The sequence below is a fragment of the Branchiostoma floridae genome, chromosome 1 (assembly GCF_000003815.2).
Source record: "Branchiostoma floridae strain S238N-H82 chromosome 1, Bfl_VNyyK, whole genome shotgun sequence".
In the NCBI taxonomy this organism is placed as follows: domain Eukaryota; kingdom Metazoa; phylum Chordata; class Leptocardii; order Amphioxiformes; family Branchiostomatidae; genus Branchiostoma; species Branchiostoma floridae.
In genome coordinates this window covers 21,147,684-21,166,718 of record NC_049979.1, presented here as the reverse complement: position 1 = coordinate 21,166,718, position 19,035 = coordinate 21,147,684, and the positions used below count along the sequence as shown (strand labels likewise).

The following is a 19,035-nucleotide window of genomic DNA, read 5'->3' as shown; positions in this document are numbered from 1 at the left end:
GGAAGGTTATGGTTAAGATGCTTATAGTGTGGCTCTCAACAAACATGGGGTGGTAGCTTTTATTTTTATGTCCATTCTCTTATTCCATCACAATGCATTTGTACAGTTTTGTGCTTCTAAAAAGTCTTCAATATGGCTCTACTCATGGGGTGTTACCAAAAACGAAAACAACAAGAAGTCTTCAATATGGCTCTACTCATGGGGTGTTACCAAAAATCGAAAACAAACAAGATTTCACCATACACAGATTAAGACGACCCGATAGATTTTACAAGCATCCTGTCTTTAGTTTTGGCCACAAACCTTTGAAGTCAGGTTAACATGAACTCACTGTTACAAATCGGTACTGTTCCATCCCAGGTTCCATCAGCCTGACAAGTTATCTCAGAGCTGCCCCCTACCAGTTCGTAACCATCATTGCAGGAGAACTGCAGATGTTTGTCATATTCAAAGCGGTTACCAGACATCTGTCCGTTGAGGGGAGTGGTCACCACGGGACACAGGACCTCTGTTAATAAGTACATTTGCGGATCACCATAAAAGACAGTGCAGTTTTTAAATGATCTTTACATTAAAAATGCCTAAAAATCACCAAAACGTTTGGGATTAAAATGATGTAGCATTGTTGAATGGGAAAACCAGAAATAAAATAAATCCTCATACTACTTCCATGAAATATTTTGTGTACATTTCTAGACAATACATTGCACATTACCATGTCATTTCACATATTTTACATACTCAACTCACATGACTTCTCATGTTCCTGACGTAATCATTAGCAACATAAATTTCCTGCATGTCTGTGCAAGGACATTATATATTACATTCATTTGGTCTGTGAAACAAATTTGAACCAAGGCCAACTCAACCTGAAGGAGCAAGATTGGACCCAGGCACAATTGAATACACACACAAGGACAAACAACCACACAAACCGAGAACAATACATCTGATTTCATGAAGGTAACAAGTATGGTAACTTACTGGTGCAAGTTGGCTCCGTCCCAGACCAGTCCAATGTTGACTGACAGGTCCTTGCGACAGAACCTGTTAGCTGGTAACCAAGGTCGCAGGAGAAGGTCACAGTGTCTCCCAGATTGTTGCCCCCACTGATCGTTCCGTGGTGAGGTGCGTGAAGGTCTTCACACTCTGGCACCTGGTCCGCTGAGGAAGCATGATGTATATTTATATGGTTGTATTTTTAGTCCCCAATCCTAAAACTTTAAGATAGATTTATATGGCTTTCAAATGCCAGTGCATGCACACATTTGCCAGTCACTTGGAGTTTGCACAAATGTTAGCCTCCAGTATTTCATTTTCATAAGCAAAATCTTACGGATCCTACGCATCGATTACATATTACATGATAATGAAGTATTAAGTTAAAGTGTACTCATTTTAACATTTCACGTTATATCTTTTATAATAATGATCAGTGAAATACAATATCGTATAGTGGGTATTGCTTATTACAGTTTTTCTCTATAATGAAAATTAGTTCAGAGACGTAAACATAGTCCAAGATATGCTTATATCAGGATATGAATATTGGACATACATATTCATCTTATTTGCAGCATTGTTCTATAGAATATGTTTGATATCTACCATTACAGGTAGGCTGTGAGCCACTCCATTGGCCGTTAGCTTGACACGTCCGGTCTGCTGTACCAACCATGGTGTACCCTGATGAGCATGAGAAGTGTATGGTCGTGCCGTACAGGTGGGCTCCCTGAGCTATGGGGTCAGGGCTCGCCAGCACATTACACTCGGTCTGTACCTGGGAGAGGATCACTGAAAACAAGACACAAGTTATAGAGTAACTCACAGAATCTACCAACTTATATGAGTAGATAGAAACTACTACTTGATATCCTAAGTAAACATAATCAGAAGACACCACTACTGATTATCCACATACAAAAGTAGGTATTTTTAGACTTTTGAAAAGTAAACTGCGATATATAAGCTTACAATTTTCATAGGCCTCAAAGTGTTTTACTCCATCTTGCATACATTAAGACAGTGACGTTAGATCTATAAAAATCACGATTATTAATTCGGAATTTACGCCGTGAATTATGTTTTGTTTTTAGCTTGAGTGTGCATCACCCCCAGCAAAAGTACAGCTTTTTTGCCAGTTTTATAACTGCCTGGGAATTTTTGTTGGAAACTTGGAATTTGGAGGAGAATAACCTAGGAAAGGCTGCTGGATATCCACTAGGTAACGTAGGCACAGACTCATAATCAAATGCAAACCATAACCTAATTTGCATTTAATGATGAAACTTTGAAGAGATTGGTCACCACTGTTTCTACACACTGCTACCACTTAAAAATATTACTAATTAAAACAATTCTGTAAAAGCGACATACCGTGATTTGATTGACAGACGAAATGGTGGTCTTTAGTACAATCGCGCTCGTCCCAATTGGGTCCACTGAGCCTCAACAGAATACAGTGTTTGCCATTAGTAACAGTATTGTCAGTATTTATGAACTCTTCTCCTGAATTAGATCTTGCTCCTGAGTTATGGATTCCGGCTCTTCTTGCCCAGGCACTGAAGCCCGTCGCGCTGAGAAGCGACCCGTCCGCCCATTCCCAACGGTCTTCCACGCTCGGTTCGGACAGCCCGATCCAACAGTCCTCACCGCACAGCTGACTGAGGAAATTGTTGGTGTCAGCGTCCTTTGGCATGGCTAAGATCCCGCCGTCTGCGGCACACAGTTCTCGGGCCCGACTGTAGCTCTTGTTTCTGGTATAGGCCTTGTAGCAGATTCCGTTGAAGAACGTGTAGTCATCTCTAGCACAGCTGGTACTTGCCGACTTTTCCTTTCTGGTAACTATTGGTAACGTTACAGAAGAACAAAGGATTGTCGGATCATTCTGCATACTGTAACATCAATAAAGATATTACGGTTTGGGACTATTTTTATGTTTGGAAGGTTTAGAGTTTTAAGATTTTATCATCTGTAAACCAATGCTACGGTAAAATTACACACAAAATCGCTTAAGCAAGGGTTTTATGGGGTGGTACATGTGAATAATTGAAAATCATATGGTTATCTTTTGCGTTATTTTCTATCTATGAATTATTCAGTAGATATCCAAAACTGAAAAAGGCTTATAGACGTCATTCATCAGTCACTTCAGATGTTTACTCAGTGATCGGTCTCACAGGGAGGGGCGAGATCACTAGCGTTTTCGCCCCCCTTTAGCGTTTTTTTTGTGTGCATAACAAAATGTGCGATATTGTAATAAATACCTTATCTACATAACTAATAAAGACATTTCATACTTCTTTTGTGGTTAATTCATGGTAGAGGCTTCATATTGCAGATATATAGGCTGCTTGAGGAAAGGTGAATACAATGAAATACATCTTATGTCGAGACTCAAGTATATATAATAAAGGGAATACAAGGGACCCCACACTCCGAAACAACTTCAGTCTTATCAACATGTAATGACGTTAATATTAATACTATGGATGGAGTTATATATCAGACTCGTGCACTTATATCATTCTGACACGTGACATTCTGACATGAGAAAATTTTGATACTTGAACCCTCGTATTCTCGTAATACACAAGACCAAGATAACGTGTAACTTAAGCTTTCATTTCAAAGCAATCAGCAATATATAACAGGCTGTTGAGCTACCTGGTGTAAAGGTGAAGGATCTAGGCCATGGTCCAAAACTGAAATAAAAGATGTTTAGCTTCTGAGAATATTCCAACTAACACATTATCGGCAAGATATTGAAATTCATGAAAGGAAATATTTCAGCAAATGTTGATGTAAACCCTCTATGGCGCTTACTCATTCGTTTGGATGCCATTATGCCAGGATCCATGGTAGGAGTTCTGTCCGGGCCTTATGTACACGGTCACCTGTCCACCTGCATCCGTGATCCTACCGTCATGGATTGCAGCATGACAAATACTCGAATCCTGTCAAAGATAACCATCTTTTTCAGTGACTCAAAAGTGAGTGTTGTCTGTATTGTAACAGTTATAGTTTAAACTAAGAAATGTCTCAGTCCTGGAATTATTAAGCCTTCTTCACAGAATTATATCTATCTATCTATCTATCTATCTATCTATCTATCTATATATATATATATATATATATATATATATATATAATTCTGTGAAGATATATATATATATATATATATATATATATATATATATATATTGATGGTCCTATTTCGCGTCGTGTGACATACAATAACATACAATGGCAGCCTTTTTTCTTTCGGCTGAATTGCAGTATGCTTTACACATGTTACAATTAAAATTGAGGCTAGGCAGTACGAAAGAAGAAGAAAATCAATAGAAGTACATAATTCAAAACATTATAAAACATGACAATAATTACTTTTAAAATAACTGTGTATACATTCAAACTTATTTATACTACTAGCACTTTGAACTGTTGAGCAAGTCCACAAGGTATGGTAGTGTAGTCTTCCTATACCTAGCAGTTCTACAGTGTAATTGTGTTATCTGGTGTTTGTACCTGAGGTTTCTGCCATTTAGGCTCACACGGTTTGGCGCTAGCCATTTTGAGAAAGACGAAGAGCTCAACAAAGAGGTACCGAACTTTGTACAGAGGGTGGGTTCGGTGGCGTTTATTTTTCTGGGGAAGCGCCGATTCGCGATTTTCAACATAACCTGGATAAGGTTGACTTAGTTGTTGTGCAGTAAAGTTCTCTTCTCCAGCAAACAGAACCTTAGCCCATGTTGAAAAGCATCAATCAGGGCTAAAAAAAATAAACAAACGTCGGCGCTCCTGAAGTCTGCGAAGGAGGCTGGCCCCCTTGGCAATTGTGAGCAGCTGCAGTGTACAGTCACGTACTTTCAGATCCTAGTTGTAAACAAGTAATTGTATTAATTGAGTCCAGTACTCACTTCTGAGTAGACACCAGTCCCCCAGACGCAGTTTGGGCACCCAGTGCATCCGACAGGACAACTCACCCTGTGAAATGGAGGGGAAATTGTGTCGACCAATGTTTCAAGAATTGACTTTACTTTTACTTGAGAGCAACATGAAAAACGATGAAGAAACAACTAGAAAGGCCGACATTTGCTTAAGAGCAAATACAGCATATTTCAGCCATACCCCTTCCCACGCAACATTGGACTGTTCCAAATCACCCCTGCGCAAAAATGGAACATCCTCTTAACAGTACATTATCCCCCAAAGTGGACTGGTATTGTGAATTGACTCCAGGTAAAAACAGAGCTTGCTTCTATTTTTCAGAAAATGACAATAATCACACCTTCCATTCAGAAAATTTTCATCATGACTGAAAATTGTTGAATGACTTCATGTAATGTCATTAACAATTTTCAGTACGATAACTAGGTGTAAGTTTAAAAAAGTATAAGCTCCTTGTGATGTGGGTACATTTATTATTGCAATGAACTTTTTTTATTCAAGTAGGGCATACGATTTAATAATTATCAAGCAGGTGAAGGTACTGTAGGAGCGTTTGTTTTCTTCAAGCTGTAAAACTGTTAAACTGTTTTACTTTGTATGCAATCAACCATCGAGCCTATTCTTATTTTAGTTTAACAACTTCCTGCCAGACCCGGAAGATACGATTGAACCTTGTTCGAGGATTTATTTTCGTCTGTCTGGTCAGTCTGTTCATACCCTGGCGCTGAGAGTGTTTTATTGGGCTGAAACTCTGGCAGTTTAAAGTTACTTACAATTTAAATGTTCAAAGTTTATGCCAAACAACAACAGCACTAGGAAATGTGGCCACTATAGACAGGTGGTCACTATAGAGAAAATGCTGATCTATTGACTAGGAGCCATACGTTACACATGATTTCAGTACACTGATCATTAATCATATAAACATTGCACAGGTAAGCCAATTGTTTAGATGTACAATTAAGTTCAAATAATTCTGAAGAGAAATATTGATGAGAAAATAATCATTCTCGCCACTGTCTAACTTATAATTACGTATCAAAACTAAACGCAGATTTTCTAACTAACGCACCTTTCGCCGACTTCATCATAGGACCGCCGGCTATCAATCAAACACGGCTGTTGATTAGACTTAGAGTTTCAAACAGTCATGTGCTGTGTGCCAGTTGACAGCGAACTTCATGCTACGTGATGTTTTACATTGCTTGGACCTTCTTTCCTACAGCGGTGCTTCTACAAAATATTTAGACTGTAACACTGAGTTTTATAGAATAGAATTTGACGCAGAACAGCGTTTTTTGCTGGGTATTTTTTTTGAAACATGTCCGTGGGAATATCAGCGAGGCGGCGACGTAGGGATATCAGACCGTCAACAAAAGTCGCACGGCGGCTAACGGCGCAGCGAAGATACTAGCGCTATAAATAAGCGCTTCAACTAAGGATGGCAACCCGTACAATATTTTTGTATACTGTTGAGCTAAGTAAAGTTTGTTGTTTATGAGGTTTTAGTTGTCTTTGAAGCTTTGACCCGAAATATTTTAAAGTCAAACTGCTGAAGAGAAGTAAGTGACTGCTACGATTATCGTAGATATGGCCCTAAAAATACTGATAAAAGAAGCCTTCTCAATAGCCTAAAATGCAAGAGCTTCCGGGGGGGCTTCGCCCACCTGGGTCCCCCCCACAGTGGCCCTGCCCCTGGACCCCGCCAGGGACATTCGGCGGCCCCCGGACCCCTGTCCGACGCTTTGAAAAAATCCTGGCGAGAAGTCTGTACGGCCTGAGTCTTCAAGTTAACGTATTGTGTGGTCCCGCTTATGAATATTAATTAGCCTTCGCTTTCCTCTTCGCTGATTGGCTGAACCATTAATTGAATTAACTCTTCCTGCCGGCTAGACGCAGGTGCAGATGTCGGCTCTGTGGGGTGAACGTCCGAAAGGTCACGGCATGGAGAACGAAAGAAAACCAATTTCCCCTAAAAAAAGTGCTGTAATTAAGCCTTTTACAGTACTTTATGCCAAAAATTTTACTTGGATCATTTTACCAACTATATTATGCCTATCTATACCAAATGTTACTCATACCAGGGTACAGGGGTGCAAAATATACCGTTATAAGACCGTCAACAACAGTCGCACGGAGCTAACAGCGCAGCGAAAATACCATCGCTAGCGTTTCAACTTCGGATAACAAGTTATAAGTACTGTTGAACTCAGTAACGTTAAAGTTTGTTTTTAGTTGCCTTTGACGGTTTGACCTGAAACAGTGTTACGCTAAACTCCTGAAGAGAAGTTAAGTGACTGCTGCGATTATCATAGATATGCCCCTAAGAACTGATACAATATAAAGTCTTCTGAATAGTCTAAAATGCGAGAGCCTTAGGCGGGCTTTGCTCCCCCTGGCGGGAACACTGCTATATACGGGATCATGAGGCCCCGCTTATGAATATTAATTAGCCTTTGGCCTCCTCTTCGCTGATTGGCTAGGTCTTTGATTCAATTAACTCTCCGGCTGACGCGCACAGGTGTGGCTCTGTGCGGGGTCACGGAAGGTCACGTCAGGAGGCCAAAAGAAAACAAATTTCCCCTCAGAAAAGTGCCAAAATTAATCATTTTAAAGTTGTTTATGTCAAAAATTTTACTTGAATCTTGTTACCAAGTATCTAATGCCTATCTATACCAAATTTCAGGTCATTTAATTGTAATACCAGGGTACAGGAGCCAAAAGTGTCCTTTTTTGGTCAAAAATTGGCCAAAAATCGCAAAAATAAGCATTTTGTTGCACTGTACACCAAAAGTGTTATTGAATTTATATGAAGGGATTATCAAGGCACATCTGTGTCAAATTTCAGCTCATTCGGTTGCAATACCAAGGTACAGGAGCCAAAAGTGTCCTTTTTTGGTCAAAAATTGGTCAAAAAATCGCAAAAATAAGCATTTTGTTGTACTGTACACCAAAAGTGTTCTTAAATTTATATGGGGGCATTATCAAGGCACATCTCTGTCAAATTTCAGCTCATTTGGTTGTAATACCAGGGTACAGGGGCCAAAAGTGTCCTTTTTTGGTCAAAAATTGGTCAAAAAATCGCAAAAATAAGCATTTTGTTGTACTGTACACCAAAACTGATATTGAATCTATATGGGGGACTTATCAAGGCACATCTGTGCCAAATTTCAGCTCATTCGGTTATAATACCAGGGTACAGGGGGCCCAAATATACAGTTTTGGTCTTAAGATGACCAAAAAACCTTAATAAAATCATTTAAGAGACAGATATGGAAAAAATGAAAAAAACGCCCGAGGGTATTGGCCCACTCTACCCTTGTGCCAAATTTCAAGTCATTCGGTTGAGGAACAACGGAGATACCGTGTTCTGAAGATTTGACAGGAGAAAGAAAGAAGAAACATTACGAATACAATATATTTCACCATACCTATGGTATGGCTGAAATATAACAATGTATCTCTGCTTTGGGTAAATGATCTACATAAATCTGCAGACTAAGACGTGAGATGATATAGTACCGTATCGCGTAAGCAATTCAAGTTGCTGAAGATACGTGTTTCAAAGACCACGTGATTGGTCATTTGAACCTGATGAAGGTTGTAAAAGAGATAGCAAAAGATTCAGTGAGTTTCTTCTTCGTTTGGCAGAAAGACAGTTAAGAATATGTCGGGTTTGTACATGTGAAGGCATTATTCTTTTCTTATCATTCTTACGTGAAGGTATCGGCGTTGAAGTTGGTGGCGTCTGTTCTACAGCTCACGGAATAAGCCGGGCCTTGGTTTACCAAAGAGCTCGAGGTATCGCAGTGCAGTGAGTTCCAGGTCCCGGCAGAGGGCTCTGTTACACTACTGATGGTCCCATGGTGAGGAGGTGACAGCGTCGGGCATTGAACAGCTGTTAAGACAAGAGAAATTTATTTAATAATAGTAATGATAATCTGGTGTATTCTACCAGCCAGTAGGTACCCATTTAGTAATGAGGATGTTTAACGTAATAGAGCATGTGACCCCCGTTTTACGTCCCTCCCGGAAGACGACTTTGTGGAATGACCATGCTTGGTCCGGCTACAGCAATCCGGTCGTCCTTGGTTGGGGGACTCCCATCCAAGAACTGTCCGGACCGCGCGTAACTTCTGATATCGAGGGATCGGGTGTATCCAACGCGCCACATTATTTGCATACTGTATCGATAATTGGTGAATCAGAATTGGTGAAAACTATTTTACATATTATAAACGTCTCATATTAAATTGTTTTCTCAAAAACTCATAGAAATCTTCTTAGATTAGTGATTTCGTGTTTAATGAAGTGTTGAAGTCGTTGGCCGGTAACGATAAACCATATTGGACATCATGTCAGTGTTGTGTATATGTCCTGCGTGACTTAAAAATTGGGGGGAACGATATCGATTAAGTCTGATCTATATGGACAGGTAGTCACTATACCCAGGAATCCGGAATCTTAATGCATTGTTGCAATATTGTAAAGAAAACGATTAAAGTTTAAAACCCGTCCGTGTAACAAAATAAGTCTAAAGTTGTACATATATACAGGCTAGAATTACCTCTTGAGAGAGGCACACAACAATTTAGTCGTTCGTGTGTCCAAATGGTACGAGTACATAGAACATAACGTACGTTCCAGTGCTGTTAAGTAAATGTACCATGTACGGAATTGGACTTCTTTTGTATCTGACAGTTGTATACAAGTAAGATAAACCGTACCTGTACAAGTCGGAGATTGCGCACTCCACACACCCTGTCCATTTGGAGCCCCGGTGCATGTGATGGAGGAGGGACCGCTCAGAGTGTAGCCGTCCAAACACGAGAACGTCATGGTGGACCCGATAGTCATGGACCCGTACATCGAGCCGTGCTGTACCACCGGTAGGGCAGGGCAGGAGCTTCCTATGGATACATCAGAGACGGATAGGAAACTCAAACTTCGTATCAAAATGTTTAATCATACGTTATAGTGAGAGATTTTATCAAGGATGATCTAGTGCACATTTGGTCAAACCCAGTAGTTTGTGTTTCCAGAAGTATTGTATGATGAGACAAGGGTAAGTCATAATGCTTAGTATACGTTCATAGCAACTATAATCACTAGTAGATTAGTTATAAAAAAATACCAGCACGAACATAATATATAGCCTTATCCTCTCCTTCGCAGACTTCTAGCAGCGCTGGCTTGTATTTTTGAAAGGGGGCGCTGATTCGCGATTTTATCATTGGCTAAGATTTTCTTGTATATATCTTAAACACACATCACTACCAGCGGACCAGTCCCCTGCCCCAGGCCCAAGAGCTACAGAAATGGAGATGGGCGCCACCCCTACGCATCTGCTTAGATGTACGGGCAACTTAAACTAATGTTTACTTATATATATGCCATGAGAGGGAGCTTCCGCACGGCCGGTCTTTTTTCCGGCATGAAGGCAAGTCAGCCTGTGATGAACATCGCGAAATCGCTTCCAAAATATAACAACCAACGTTGATTAAAGGCAACCTAAGCAATATCACATTGTTAAGAGTGGAAATATTCTGAATAAGGCAGTCTGTATAATATTGACATCTAATGCACTATTTTAGCACATTTACATCATTATTTCATAAATTGAGCCGTTAAAAACAGCGCGGGAATGAGTTGCACAAGGATTCCAGATCAAGTCCTTATTCTTGGGGGGTACAATAATAAGGAATATCCTTGTGCAACTTGTCTCTGGGCTGTTTTTAACTGATCAAAGTATCAGATTATGATGTAAATGTGAGAATACAGTGCGGTAGATGTCAATATCATGCAGATTGCCTTATTCAGAATATTTCCACTTTGACGCTGTAATATTGCTTAGGTTGCCTTTAAAGTATGCGAGTGAGACTATTTGACACGTATCGACATTTGACACATTCACGTTCTCCTGATTGCTTGTTGTAAGTGCCAACTTTCCAATTTGAATTTGCCGCCGTTCGTCTAGATTAGCATAAGTTTCCCGCCAAAGTTTCCCGCCACCAGCCCGTCTGTATAAATAGCCTTTGGCGCGAATCCAGCCAGTGCGCGGAAGGGAATAGAGGAAAACAGACGCTGTACACGCTCGTCTAGGAGACTGGAAAAGGACACCAGGATTTATGGAAGAAATTAGTCTCGGAGAGATTTCCAAGACTCAACAGGCTTAGAGCAACTCTAGGATATTGGGATTGAAGTTCTGAGCAGCTTCAAGGAATTGGGCCTGGAGATGGTAAAAGCTCCAAGATATCAGGACAGTCGAGTAGGTGGCCAAACTAGGTTTCACGTCAAGAACTTACTGTGGATTCCAACCTGAAATCATCTAGGATACAGCCAAAACTGATTCAAGAGAGGACTCACAACTACAGATGGAATAGGAACAGGAATAGGATTTCAAACTTAGTATGGCGGCTTCTGTACTCCTACTTACTCTATACAGATTATACATTCAAAACGTTCAAGTCTGTGTCTGCGTCTTACATCTGTGTGAAGAATCCAAGGTGAGCCCGGTTATTACCTTTGGTAAACCTACTCTGGTTGGAGACAGACGACAAGAGTCGGAGCGCTTACACTTGTTTTCATAAACGTTACCACACGAATCGATCTGACTTCAGTTCCGGATTCTGGGTGTAGATGAACGCATCAAAAGCAAAACGCATTGACATCACGATTAACGACAAGGCACTCAGTGACACTTACTCTGACAGATAGGTCTGTTCTTGGACCAGCTGCCATCCGACTGGCACGTCGCCGAGCTGCTACCCAACAACGAGTAGCCGGGGTCACAGGAGAAGTGCACCTCGTCGCCAGGGATCATGCCATCACCGCTGATCTGACCGTTGGAGGGGGCGTCCAGAGGAGGGCACGTCACACCTGGTCGGAACAAAATGTCAGGTAAAAGAGGTGAATCCTCAATTGAAGTGATGCCACAAATTACACATTGAAACCGGAAGACATAACCGCACTCCTCTGGAACAACGAATCATGTAGCTACTGTGATCTAAATAGAATACAAGACGAACAGCATTTTGTAGTAGAATGAGAGAGAGCTGAACTTTATAGATTCATAGAAGCTATGTTTCCCCACTTCATACATCTGTGTAATATAGAAAAATTCATACTCCTTGTGAATTTTGACAAACCTTTGATTATAAAACCTATCTGTTCCTATTTTCAGTATCACAAAGAAGCGAGAAGAAGTCGAACTCACTCAGTAGAATATGATTCTTGTGTTTGTTGACATTTTAAATATTTCATGTATCTGTTAACTATCTTTTTGCTGCGACCTGTACTCAGCCCAGGGGGTATGCTAGCATATGTACAATAAAGGTCATCATTCATTCATTCATTATCCTTTTTTTTGGTGGTCGTGCAATGAGGCTTCGCCATAGCTCCCGGTTTGGCCAAGGAAACCGAGTCTCTTCTTCTCATCTCTTGTCTTCTCGAAAGCGTGCAGTTTTTACGTGGAATTCTCAGCTTTGTGTTTGTTTTAGTCTAGTTCAAGTATTTAGAACCAAAAACCTTTTGAGCAGAGTATCTATTACACAGTGTGCATTCCTCAACAGATGTGCAACTGACTAGTAAGATGTCGAACCTCGTCTTGTAAGTCCAAACTAATTCTATGAAACACGATAGAATAGCAAACCTATTCAATAGAAGCTTTATTGACAAAAGGCTATTGGCAGAGGCATTCGTATGGTCTACAAACTACTAAATTCTGCAATATATGAGAAACCATACGTCTTTGACAACAGGACCCAGAGAAGCCTCTCATGCAGTTACAGTAGGCGCCGCCCCACTGCCCCCCGTTCTGGCATCCCGAGTTTGGACATGGTTCGGTCTTCTGCCTGGGCCCTTCACAATCTCGGCCGCCGTTGTCCGCCGGCCTGGACCGGTACCTGGTGTAGGTTCTCGTCCCTTCACAGCTGTTACCACAGTCGGAGGAGTGCAGAGACCAGGACGACCACCGGCAGTCGATGGGCGGCGGCCGGGTGGTGGTGCGCCGACGTCTGCGGCGACAATAGCCTTGGTCTTCGTGGCCGATGAGCAACAACAGTGTCAGGACCGCCGCCGTAAGCAGGAGGACCCGCATCTGTGGATGAAGAAATGTTTCTAATGTTTAAAAAAATGTCACAGTTGATAGATAATTTCTTTTGTTATAGTGAGGTCACATTCGGTTGATTTTGATGTCGTAGGATTTTAGCCGGCTACGACAGGGATCTAAGAAAGCCTTTTCTATGATATAAGACAGCTGAATCTTGTCATTATTTACACAGTACTGTCGTGAAAGATATGTTTTATTCTAAGACCACTTCACTATTTAGCTATCATGCAGCGGCATACTAGTTAAGTAACGCCTCTCGGAGGTTTTTCTTTCTTTTAGTTCTTAAATCTAAAAAACAATTTCGTGAGGACTAATCTGTTTAAGGTGTTGTCACAAACAATACATGTACCACTACCAGCCTTGGCGTAGCGTGTTGAAGTTTCTTTCATAGGTCAGAAAACAGACGAAACATAACTCTTCTTTCATAACAGAGTGATACCACAGATGTACAGATATATCATATGTTAAAACATTCATTAAAGAAATACAGTATGACTTTTTAAAACAACTGTGGTGAACAAAACAACATAAAACAACTATGGTGACCATGAAATGTTAATCAGGGCGATATCAGCAACAAAATAATTAATGGACATGGTGGATTGATATTTTGTGCCTTTCGGCTAGGCCTGTTGGCTTGGGTTCTAAGTTCGAATTCCTAGCAGATCCCAGTATTGTGTCCTTCGGAAAGCACGTACTGTAAACGCCGTTTACCGATTTACCGGTTATGCAAGAAATACATGATAACGTTACAACACTGACTTGAGACATGATGTGGGATATAAGGGATTTGGGCGTCTTTCAGCTTGTTTACATTTAGCTCGACATATATACATTTAACATTCCAGTTACGGCCTTGACTTACAAGCTTAAAGAAAACAAGTATGTGCCAAGTTGACAAAATACTTGGTAAAATATTTACTTCTAATCAATTACGACTTAATCATCTATGTAAGTAAACATCGACGCCGACTTTGTCCGGAATTTTTTTGTAGTCTTTGAAATAATGGCATGTAAGAAAGGGAGTCAAAAAGTCATGCCACAGGCTCATGTAATCTTTTCGTCAAATAATTTCAAATTTGGCACAAAGGTAATTTCAACTCATTCGATGAAAAACGATCCCGGTTATGACCCCAATGGTATTACTTTTGAACCCCCCCCTCCCCCTTATATATCTTATGTACATCAAAGCGTAAATGTGTTATTTCTTGGGGGTGCAAATAGCACAATGTTTTGCTTCATTGCAATTCGAGGTCGCGAAAGGACCACGGGTAAAAGAATGTTGGAAAAATTGTGTCATTAAGCAAGAGTACGGTCTACAGGGTTAAACTCTAGCCCGTAGTCATTTCCTTTCCACTGTAACTAAGGGTAAATTTTGGATCAGCAATACCCTTCTTTGTGCCCCTTGAGGTAGCAGAACATACACACATCACTCATTTCTTAGTCAAGAACAACAAGTTGACACTTCGACACGTGAGAAATTGCTTATAGAAAAGTAAAAGAAACGGACATGCTTGGGCACAGTGTACAATCTACAATATATTCAAAAATTAAATAAGTAAAATTAGTTAGTGTATCGGCTCTTTACACCTTCTTTAGATTTCAAATGGCGCTCTACGGATTACTAGTTCAACTCCACTTCATACCCCGAAAGTCAGTTTCGTGCACCCCCATTCTACTGGGGTGGCGACCTCGTTGCAACCAAACCTAAGTGACAGAGTGATCAAGGAATTTCATAAAGACGACACTTTTTTTTACGTGATTTGTTATCTTTTCTGTCGTACTTTTACATTTTGTATGATATTCCAATAATGTATACAAGGGTTGCAAGAATTTAAGTCGCAGGGAGATCACCGTCAAGTGGGCCGGGGGCCATGCGTACACGAAATGAAAAATACTATACGCGTAAATCATAGTCTCCATGCTGACATATTTCTACGGCACAAATCATAGTCTACATCTCGCTGTCATAAGACTCTCTAGTAGACTCTACCAAGCCCTCAATGATTTTGTCCGTACTGTATTATGTCCACAGTTCATGGATTTTGGAGAGGGGGTCGAATGAATTCTGTGGTCTGCTATATTGATGGTCGTTAACTACAAACAAATTAGGAACGTATAGTCCACATGAGTGAACGACATACTGTAGTTTCCATAAGTATAACACGTAACCTCGTAGTAATGACCTTAAAGGGGCGGTGTAATGTTGATTTTCAGGGCGTCACACAATAAAGTTGTCAGAAAAGCATTTTTGAACATCTACATTTGTTTTATTTTTCAAAGTCAATGGCAGACCCAAGTGTGCGAGCTCGGTATATTCATCACATTATTTTAGTTCAAAAAAGTGTTTCTGTCGAAAGACGTGATAACTACTTTCACATGAGATAATGATTGGCACAATTATATCACATTATTTAACCAGTATATACAATTTGATCTCTTACCATTCTTACTAGTAAAATAATGTGATAGTGGGGTGCTATCACATTATTTCACTAATAGACACCAACTATATATCTCTTACTAGTAAAATAATGTGATAGTGGGGTGCTATCACATTATTTCACTAATAGACACCAACTATATATCTCTTACTAGTAAAATAATGTGATAGTGGGGTGCTATCACATTATTTCACTAATAGAGACCAACTATATATCTCTTACTAGTAAAATAATGTAATAGTGGGGTGCTATCACATTATTTCACTAATAGAGACCAACTATATATCTCTTCCTAGTAAAATAATGTGATAGTGAGGTGCTATCACATTATTTCACTAATAGAGACCAACTATATATCTCTTAGGAAATTGTATCTTTTAGTGAAATAATGTGATAGCAACCCCTTATCACAGTATTTTACTAGTAAGAGATGTCGGTCTATTAGTGAAATAATGTGATAGCAAACCTTTATCCCATTATTTTACTAGTAAAGGTTTAAAGATTGGTCTTAATTTGTGTGTACTAGATAAAAAATGGAATAGCACCCCTCTATCACATTATTTCACTAGTATGTAGAAAATTATTGAAATAACCGCTAAAAAAACAAGTTATCATAACTTTTCCAACTATCACGTTTTCTGTCCTAAAATACTATTCTGGGCTAAATAAATGTGTTAAATAATCAAGTCTAGTGTGCGTCATTACATAGGTGTACATGGATTTATCTGACAATATGTGCGCTAGAAATTATTGTTTTGCCTTTCTTTGTTTTCGTTTTCAAGCGGGTTTGTCATATTACCTGCCATGTGTCAAGCGTCTCTATATTCTTATGGTGTGCCATGTGCCAATTGGACATCCAACTACGAAATTCGCAAAGCTCCTTTATCCTTGTCAAATGGTCTGATTATCTTTTCGCTAATAAACTTTAAATGAGATATCTAAACGGCGAGGCCACATTGATCTTATTATATGGATCAAGTCCTCTGGCAAACCCAAAACTGATGCGAACTGGCGAATAAAAAAAAGGTTTCGAAAAAGGTGCCTTCAATTACTGAGTGGCCAGGAGTGACATAACACACAGAACCAAACAATATCTTATTTCGCAGATTTCTTCTTTGACCTTAATTGGAATTGACGGTAGGTATACGTTTTTCGATATCTTTTTGCAACCTACAGTTCAATTTGCAACTGCTTTGTACGATTTTTACAGTATGGTCTTTTTTCTATGGGAACGGCCGAAAATTGGCTCCATCTATATAATCAAATAAACGTAGCTCGATTAACAAAAAGCAGTGACAAAAGATTCTTTCATTTAGACTCCATTATGCCAGCTATAACATGCAGTAATAAATTGTCTTAACTGAAGACACCTGATTCATGTTTAGCATATAATTTGATGATGAATGTTTTTCTATCGCATACCGGCTTCGTGGCAAGAAAATGCAATAAATGACATACTTTTGCAAGCACCTTAAAGAACACGACAGTCGGCCACCTTACCACTATCGTTAAGACATCAGATTCGCCTCAAAACTTGACCACTTCTTACCTCGATGGTTGTGACAATACACATGTCACAACAAAAACGTGGTCACCTACTAAGATAGGGAAAGATTAATTGGATAACTTTGAAGAGGCGTCAGAAGGGCTTAAATACGTATATTATCATTAGATAATTAGTTACATGTACTTTTAAGTTGATCAGTGTTACGGTGTCTTCCTTGCTCAACGCCTTGTCCGATCACATTTGTCATAAGCCGTCGTATGATTTTGATGTCACAAATATCGAAGAAAACGCTGAGCAATGCAAAATCTCAAATTGTACATTCATTTATAAGTTGTATTGTTCGGGGAGGCAAAGTCGGTCCAAAGAAAAAAAAATTCAAAATGTCACTACTTAAAAAGTCACAGTTTTCTCGCAATACTTCCTACCTAAATACGACATGCAATACTTTACCGGCCATGCGGTTTGCGTATAGAGGTAATTAATCAGTAAGTACCTTACCTTGATTTCTCTCCGGGCCCTTGCGGTATTTTCTTACACTTGGTCAAACAACTGCTCCCACCTGCTTATATAGGCCACCTGATGTACGTCAGCAGGTCTAAAGTCTAGAGTAGACAATGTACGTTTGCTATAATTAGTCTTACTCCACGTTACAAAGTATCATCGCTAGAGTAACCGTGTCAATTTTGTTTTGATGTGGGTGATAAATTCTTATTTTGCTACACTCTTGGAGATGTAAGAAATTATCAAGGGAACTGACATGGCCTGCTAGGGCAAGGTTGCGGGCAATTGTGGAATTTGTAGACTCGTACTGACATACATAAGTGAACTACCGGTAAATGCTTCAGAGTAGCCTGATGGTATTAATAGCCAGTACGGACCCCCATGTTTGAAAATACAGATTGTAAGCAGTTCATGGCGATCGTACACTATTCATACTGCGTTTTAATGATAATGTTACCATATCAACGTATAAATCGGCGTCCATAAATGTGGTCTTATCTTCCCAACCATCTTTCCTTAATTGTAACAACTCCATAACAAGGCCAAACAAACTAATATCGAGGGACAACGTTAACAACAACGACGATCATTTCAACCGTTTAAGTTTATTTGCACACCATGTATATACGTGTACAAATATTTGTATGTAATATGTCGTTTTCTTTAACGATAACGCTAGTGCGATACTGACAAAATGTGAACATATGATGCTAGTTGCACGACGATAGAGAAAGAATTTGATCATTCTGGGCTGAAATAACTTCGACGCCTCTCGGCAACAACGAAATTACGCGAGTAAAGGGTTAGAGGTGACCACATGGTGTTTGTCCAATCAAGACAGCTGATACATGTAACTAAAGAGATAGCATGCTATCCACGCCATGCCATTGTGCGTACTGTTTCATAACAAACATTTACTTTTCTCTGTTAAAAAAAATTCGCAACCGTGGTAAAAATGACTTCTCAGTAAACAATGTACCCTGCTTTCAACAATAACGACGGTAGATTTTTACCAACTATCGGATGATAGCATAACAGGGGCGAAAGGGGAGAAGTAAGGGCCGGTTTTTTTCGCAATTACGTTTTCCTTTCTCACAAGACATTAGCTTTTATTAATACAACTCTAGGTCATGCTTTCGGTCATATTTCCAAGCCGAGGCCCGACCCGGCAGCTTTCGGGAATGAAAAGTACAAGAGACAACAAAGCGCACAAAACGTAGTAGAATTAGTCATGGGAATAATTTGTGTAACGTTATATTTCGATCATAGATGACTTTGGAGGAGAAAAGAGATTGAAAAAGGGAGCATTTATTTTGCTATGAATTCCGACTTTAACTAAACCCCCTATATTATTCCTAAGTGTCATGCCATTAAGTCTTAGATGAAGTTTAGATGCGATCCATCTATTCGTCAGCTATCATCCTGGCTTCTCTTCTTCGCAAGCTCCAAAGAGAACTAAGCTTCCTATCTATTTCACAGACAAGTACACACACCATTAGGGTAGTGAGCTCATCGTCACG

At 39.8% G+C, this 19,035-nt stretch overlaps 2 protein-coding genes and 1 long non-coding RNA gene across 3 annotated transcripts; all 3 read right to left on the bottom strand.

The window, feature by feature from the left end:
- Positions 1–311: 311 nt before the first annotated feature.
- On the bottom strand, positions 312–2,896 carry LOC118415013 (CUB and sushi domain-containing protein 3-like). The gene is made up of 4 exons (XM_035819422.1): positions 2,380–2,896; positions 1,612–1,797; positions 988–1,167; positions 312–508 (listed from the first exon to the last, which is right to left on the bottom strand). The coding sequence occupies exons 1-4, from the start codon at positions 2,894–2,896 to the stop codon at positions 312–314; spliced, it is 1,080 nt and encodes a 359-aa protein (XP_035675315.1).
- Positions 2,897–3,672: 776 nt separating this feature from the next.
- Positions 3,673–4,982, bottom strand: LOC118416586. Its single transcript, XR_004831225.1, has 3 exons — positions 4,923–4,982; positions 3,829–3,959; positions 3,673–3,707 (listed from the first exon to the last, which is right to left on the bottom strand). It is a non-coding gene; the product is annotated as an uncharacterized LOC118416586 (long non-coding RNA).
- Positions 4,983–8,666: 3,684 nt separating this feature from the next.
- On the bottom strand, positions 8,667–13,051 carry LOC118414932 (E-selectin-like). Its single transcript, XM_035819306.1, has 4 exons — positions 12,695–13,051; positions 11,659–11,869; positions 9,681–9,863; positions 8,667–8,851 (listed from the first exon to the last, which is right to left on the bottom strand). The coding sequence occupies exons 1-4, from the start codon at positions 13,049–13,051 to the stop codon at positions 8,667–8,669; spliced, it is 936 nt and encodes a 311-aa protein (XP_035675199.1).
- Positions 13,052–19,035: the final 5,984 nt, after the last annotated feature.

Coding starts and splice junctions, on each gene's coding strand:
- LOC118415013 (XM_035819422.1), bottom strand. CDS start 2,896: ATGCAGAATGATCCGACAATCCTTTGTTCTTCTGTAACGTTACCAATA. Junction 1,798..2,379: donor CGTCTGTCAATCAAATCACG/GTATGTCGCTTT, acceptor TCTTGTTTTCAG/TGATCCTCTCCCAGGTACAG. Junction 509..987: donor GACGGAGCCAACTTGCACCA/GTAAGTTACCAT, acceptor ACTTATTAACAG/AGGTCCTGTGTCCCGTGGTG.
- LOC118414932 (XM_035819306.1), bottom strand. CDS start 13,051: ATGCGGGTCCTCCTGCTTACGGCGGCGGTCCTGACACTGTTGTTGCTC. Junction 9,864..11,658: donor GAACAGACCTATCTGTCAGA/GTAAGTGTCACT, acceptor ATGTATCCATAG/GAAGCTCCTGCCCTGCCCTA. Junction 8,852..9,680: donor GCAATCTCCGACTTGTACAG/GTACGGTTTATC, acceptor TTGTCTTAACAG/CTGTTCAATGCCCGACGCTG.